Consider the following 5678-nt stretch of genomic DNA (forward strand, 5'->3'; position numbering starts at 1 on the left):
AGTGTGTTACACTACAGCTCTGTGGCACTACAGCGAACAGCAGTAAGTATGTGTTAAGTGTGGGGAAGCAACTGTGTGAAAAGAGCAGTAGGTGTGGGAAAGCAGGAGCAGGTGTGGGAGAGCAGGAAAAAGTGTGGAGAGCAGGAGCAGGTGTGGGAGAGCAGGAGGAGGTGTGGGGAGCAGGGGCAGGTGTGGGAGAGCAGTGGCAGGTGTGGGAGGCAGGAAAAGGTGTGGGAGGCAGGAGCAGGTGTGGAGCAGGAGCAGGTGTGGGGGAGCAGGGCAGGTGTGGGGAGCAGGGGCAGGTGTGGGAGAGCAGGAGCAGGTGTGGGAGAGCAGGAAAAAGTGTGGAGAGCAGGAGCAGGTGTGGGAGAGCAGGAGCAGGTGTGGGGGAGCAGGGGCAGGTTTGGGAGGCAGGATTAGGTGTGGAGAGCAGGAGCAGGTGTGGGGAGCAGGGGCAGGTGTGGGAGGCAGGAGCAAGTGTGGGGAGCAGGATTGGTGTGGTGAGCAGGGGCAGGTGTGGGAGAGCAGGGACAGGTGTGGGAGAGCAGGGCAGGTGTGGGAGGCAGGTTAGGTGTGGAAGAGCAGGAGCAGGTGTGGGAGAGCAGGAGCAGGTGTGGGAGAGCAGGAGCAGGTGTGGGAGCAAGAGGGCAGGTGTGGGAGAGCAGGATTAGGTGTGGGAGAGCAGGAGCAGGTGTTGGGGGCAGGGGCAGGTGTGTGGGAGAGCAGGGGGCAGGTGTGGGGGAGCAGGATTAGGTGTGGGAGAGCAGGATTAGGTGTGGAAGCAGGGAGCAGGTGTGGGAGAGCAGGGAGCAGGTGTGGGAGAGCAGGAGCAGGTGTGGGAGCAGGAGCAGGTGTGGGAGAGAGGATTAGGTGTGGGAGAGCAGGGCAGGTGTTGGGGGAGCAGGGGCAGGTGTGGAGAGCAGGGGCAGGTGTGGGAGCAGGATTAGGTGTGGGTAGAGCAGGGGCAGGTGTGGGAGAGCAGGAGCAGGTGTGGGAGAGCAGGGGCAGGTGTGGGAAGCAGGATTAGGTGTGGGAGAGCAGGAGCAGGTGTGGGGAGCAGGGGCAGGTGTGGAGGCAGGAGCAAGTGTGGGGGAGCAGGATTAGGTGTGGTAGAGCAGGGGCAGGTGTGGAGAGCAGGGACAGGTGTGGAAGAGCAGGGCAGGTGTGGGAGAGCAGGGCAGGTGTGGGAGAGCAGGATTAGGTGTGGGAGAGCAGGAGCAGGTGTTGGAGAGCAGGATCAGGTGTGGGAGAATTACAGCAGGTGTGGGAGAGAAGCAGCAGGTGTGGGAGTAACGCAGGTGTGGGAGAGAAGCAACTGGTGTGGGACAGAAGCAGAAGGTGTGGGACAGAAGCAGCAGGTGTGGGACAAATGCAGAAGATGTGGGACAGAAGCAGAAGGTGTGGGACAGAAGCAGAAGGTGTGGGACAGAAGCAGCAGGTGGAACAAATGCAGAAGATGTGGGACAGAAGCAGAAGGTGTGGACAGAATCAGAAGGTGTGGGGACAAATGCAGAAGATGTGGGACAGAAGCAGAAGTTGTGGGAGAAGCAGCAGGTGTGGGACAGAAGAAGGGTGTGGGAGAAGCAGCAGGTGTGGGAGGCAGAAGGTGTGGGGACAGAAGCAGCAGGTGTGGGAGAGTAACAGTAGGTGTGGGGAGAGAAGCAACAGGTGTGGGACAGAAGCAGAAGGTGTGGGACGGAAGCAGAGGTGTGGGACAGAAGCAGAAGGTGTGGGACGGAAGCAGAAGGTGTGGGACGGAAGCAACAGGTGTGGGAGAAAGCAGCAGGTGTGGGACAGAAGCAGAAGGTGTGGGACAGAAGCGAAGGTGTGGGACGGAAGCAGAAGGTGTGGGACTGGAAGCAACAGGTGTGGGAAGAAGCAGCAGGTGTGGGACAGAAGCAGAAGGTGTGGGACAGAAGCAGAAGGTGTGGGACAGAGCAGGCAGGTGTGGAAGAAGCAGCAGGTGTGGGACAGAAGCAGAAGGTGTGGGACGGAAGCAGCAGGTGTGGGAGAGAAGCAGCAGGTGTGGGACGGAAGCAGAAGGTGTGGGACAGAAGCAGAAGGTGTGGGACGGAAGCAGCAGGTGTGGGACAGAAGCAGAAGGTGTGGGACAGAAGCAGCAGGTGTGGGAGAAGCAGCAGGTGTGGGACAGAAGCAGAAGGTGTGGGACAGAAGCAGAAGGTGTGAGACAGAAGCAGCAGGTGTGGGAGAAGCAGCAGGTGTGGGATAGCATCAGCAGGTGTGGGAGAGAATCAGCAGGTGTGGAAAAGCATGTGCAGGTGTGGGAGGAAGAAGCAGCAGGTGTGGGACAGAAGCAGGTGTGGGACAGAAAACAGCAGGTGTGGGAGAGTAACAGCAGGTGTGGGAGAAAAAGCAACAGGTGTGGGAGAGAAGCGACAGGTGTGGGAGAGAAGCAGCAGGTGTGGGAGAACAGCAACAAGTGTGGGACAGAAGCAGAAGGTGTGGAAGAGAAGCAGCAGGTGTGGGACAGAAGCAGAAGGTGTGGGAGAGTAACAGTAGGTGTGGGAGAACAGCAACAGGTGTGGGACAGAAACAGAAGGTGTGGGACAGAAGCAGCAGGTGTGGAAAGAAGCAGCAGGTGTGGGAAGCAGCAGGTGTGGGAGAGAAGCAGCAGGTGTGGGAGAGAAGCAGCAGGAGTGGTAGAGAAGCAGCAGGTGTGGGAGAGAAGCAACAGATGTGGGAAGCAGCAGGTGAGGGAGAGAAGCAGCAGGTGTGAGAGAGAAGCAGCAGGTGTGGGAGAGAGCAGCAGGTGTGGGAGAGAAGCAGCAGGTGTGGGAGAGAAGCAGCAGGTGTGGGAGAGAAGCAGAAGGTGTGGGACAGAAGCAGCAGGTGTGGGACAAATGCAGAAGATGTGGGACAGAAGCAGAAGGTGTGGGAGAGAAAGCAGAGGTGTGGGACAGAAGCAGTAGGTGTGGGAGAGAAGCAACAGGTGTGGGAGAGCATCAGCAGGTGTGGGAGAGTAACAGCAGGTGTGGGAGAGAAGCAGTACGTGTGGGACAGAAGCAGAAGGTGTGGGACAGAAGCAGAAGGTGTGGGACAGAAGCAGCAGGTGTGGGAAGCAACAGGTGGAGAGAAGCAGCAGGTGTGAGAGAGAACCAGCAACAGGTGTGGAGAGACGCAGCAACAGGTGAGGGAGAGCAGCAGCAGGTGTGGGAGAGTAACAGCAGGTGTGGGAGAGAAGCAGAAGGTGTGGGACAGAAGCAGGTGTGGGACAGAAGCAGAAGGTGTGGGACAGAAGCAGCAGGTGTGGGACAGAAGCAGAAGGTGTGGGACAGAAGCAGAAGGTGTGGGACAGAAACAGAAGGTGTGGGACAGAAGCAGAGATGTGGGGAGAGCAGCAGGTGTGGGACAGAAGCAGAAGGTGTGGGACAGAAGCAGAAGGTGTGGGACAGAAGCAGAAGGTGTGGGAGAGAAGGTGTGGGACAGGAAGCAGGTGTGGGACAGAAGCAGCAGGTGTGGGACAAATGCAGAAGATGTGGGACAGAAGCAGAAGGTGTGGGAGAGAAGCAGAAGGTGTGGGACAGAAGCAAAAGGTGTGGGACAGAAGCAGAAGGTGTGGGACAGAAGCAAAAGGTGTGGGACAGAAGCAGAAGGTGTGGAGAACAGCAACAGGTGTGGGACAGAAGCAGAAGGTGTGGGACAGAAGCAGCAGGTGGGACAGAAGCAGAAGGTGTGGGACAGAAGTAGAAGGTGTGGGACAGAAGCAGAAGGTGTGGGACAGAAGCTGAAGGTGTGGGAGAACAGCAACAGGTGTGGGACAGAAGCAGAAGGTGTGGGACAGAAGCAGAAGGTGTGGGACAGAAAGCAGATGGTGTGGACAGAAGCAGAAGATGTGGGACAGAAGCAGCAGGTGTGGGGCAGAAGCAGAAGATGTGGGAAGGAATCAGCAGGTGTGGAAAAGCATGTGCAGGTGTGGAAGAGAAGCAGCAGGTGTGGGAGAGCATCAGCAGGTGTGGAAAGCATGTGCAGGTGTGGAAGGAAGCAGCAGGTGAGGAGAGCATCAGCAGGTGTGGGAGAAGAAGCAGAAGCTGTGGGGAGAGAATCAGAAGGTGTGGGAGGGAAATCAGCAGGTGTGGAAAAGCATGTGCAGGTGTGGAAGAGAAGCAGCAGGTGTGGGAGAGAAGCAGAAGGTGTGGGAGAATCAGAAGGTGTGGGAGAGAATCAGCAGGTGTGGAAAAGCATGTGCAGGTGTGGAAGCAGCAGGTGTGGGAGAGCATCAGCAGGTGTGGAAAAGCATGTGCAGGTGTGGGAGATATGCAGCAGGTCTGGGAGAAAAGCAATAGGTGTGGGAGAAGCAGCAGGTGTGGAAGCAGCAGGTGTGAGAGAGAAGCAGCAGGTGTGGGAAGAAGCAGCAGGTGTGGGAGGCGGAAGATGTGGAAGCAGCAGGTGTGGGACAGAAGCAGGTGTGGCACAGAAGCAGGTGTGGGACGAAAACAGCAGGTGTGGGAGAGTAACAGCAGGTGTGGGAGAAAAGCAACAGGTGTGGGAGAAGCGAGGTGTGGGAGAGAAGCAGCAGGTGTGGGAGACAGCAACAGGTGTGGGACAGAGGCAGAAGGTGTGGGAGAGAAGCAGCAGGTGTGGGGCAGAAGCAGATGTGGGACAGAAACAGAAGGTGTGGGACAGAAGCAGCAGGTGTGGAAAAGTGCAGCAGGTGTGGGAGAGAAGCAGCAGGTGTGGGAAGAGGGGGGCGCAGGTGTGGGAGAAGAGCAGGTGTGGGGCAGGTGTGGGAGATATGCAGCAGGTCTGGGAGAAAGCAACAGGTGTGGGAGAAAGCAACAGGTGTGGGAGGAAGCAGCAGGTGTGAGAGAGAAGCAGCAGGTGTGGGAGAGAGCAGCAGGTGTGGGAGAGAGGCGGAAGATGTGGAAGAGAAGCAGCAGGTGTGGGACAGAAGCAGGTGTGGCACAGAGCAGGTGTGGGACAGAAACAGCAGGTGTGGGAGAGTAACAGCAGGTGTGGGAGAGTAACAGCAGGTGTGGGAGAAAAGCAACAGGTGTGGGAAGCGACAGGTGTGGGAGAGAAGCAGCAGGTGTGGGGAGAACAGCAACAGGTGTGGGACAGAAGCAGAAGGTGTGGGAGAGAAGCAGCAGGTGTGGGACAGAAGCAGATGTGGGACAGAAACAGAAGGTGTGGGACAGAAGCAACAGGTGTGGAAAAGCAGCAGGTGTGGGAGAGAAGCAGCAGGTGTGGGCAGAAGCAGCAGGTGTGGAGAGAAGCAGCAGGTGTGGGAGAGAAGCAGCAGGTGTGGGAGAGAAGCAGTAGCGACCACCCAGTGTAGTGAGGGGCCTGGAGGTGATGTTACCCCTTATGGTGGGAGAAGGCAGGTGTGTACTGGCCGGCCATCAACACCCCAATCCATCCTAGCTCTCCCCCTCCTCATCTACTCCTTCTCCTCCTCCCACATCCTACCTCTCTCCTCCTCCCAACATCCTCTCCTTCTCCTCCTCCATCCTACTTCTCTCCTCCTAACATACTACCTCCCTTCTCCTCCTCCCCATCCCCTCCTTCTCCTCTCACATCCTACCTCCCTTCTCCTCCTCACCCATCCTACCTCCTTCTCTCCTCACCACCTCCCCTTCTCCTCTTCCCTCATCCTCCTCCTTCTCCTCCCCATCCTACCTCTCTCTCCTCCTCCCCTCATCCTACCTCCTTCTCCTCCC

The 5678-nt window shown here is 57.7% G+C and overlaps 1 protein-coding gene across 1 annotated transcript; it reads left to right on the forward strand.

The window, feature by feature from the left end:
- Positions 1 to 1369: 1369 nt before the first annotated feature.
- On the forward strand, positions 1370 to 4825 carry LOC121855083 (golgin subfamily A member 6-like protein 2). Its single transcript, XM_042349908.1, has 4 exons — positions 1370 to 1495; positions 1663 to 2181; positions 2552 to 2711; positions 3237 to 4825. The coding sequence occupies exons 1-4, from the start codon at positions 1370 to 1372 to the stop codon at positions 4823 to 4825; spliced, it is 2394 nt and encodes a 797-aa protein (XP_042205842.1).
- Positions 4826 to 5678: the final 853 nt, after the last annotated feature.

Source organism: Homarus americanus, unplaced genomic scaffold, assembly GCF_018991925.1.
Source record: "Homarus americanus isolate GMGI-L3 unplaced genomic scaffold, GMGI_Hamer_2.0 scaffold22833, whole genome shotgun sequence".
Lineage (NCBI taxonomy): Eukaryota > Metazoa > Arthropoda > Malacostraca > Decapoda > Nephropidae > Homarus > Homarus americanus.

Bases quoted from the DNA above. Each gene is read 5' to 3' on its own strand.
- LOC121855083 (XM_042349908.1), top strand. From the start codon at position 1,370: ATGCAGAAGATGTGGGACAGAAGCAGAAGGTGTGGGACAGAAGCAGAA. The intron at 1,496-1,662 runs GTGTGGGGACAA...TGGGGAGAGAAG, and splicing joins GGTGTGGACAGAATCAGAAG to CAACAGGTGTGGGACAGAAG. The intron at 2,712-3,236 runs GTGAGGGAGAGA...GGTGTGGGACAG, and splicing joins ACAGATGTGGGAAGCAGCAG to AAGCAGAAGGTGTGGGACAG.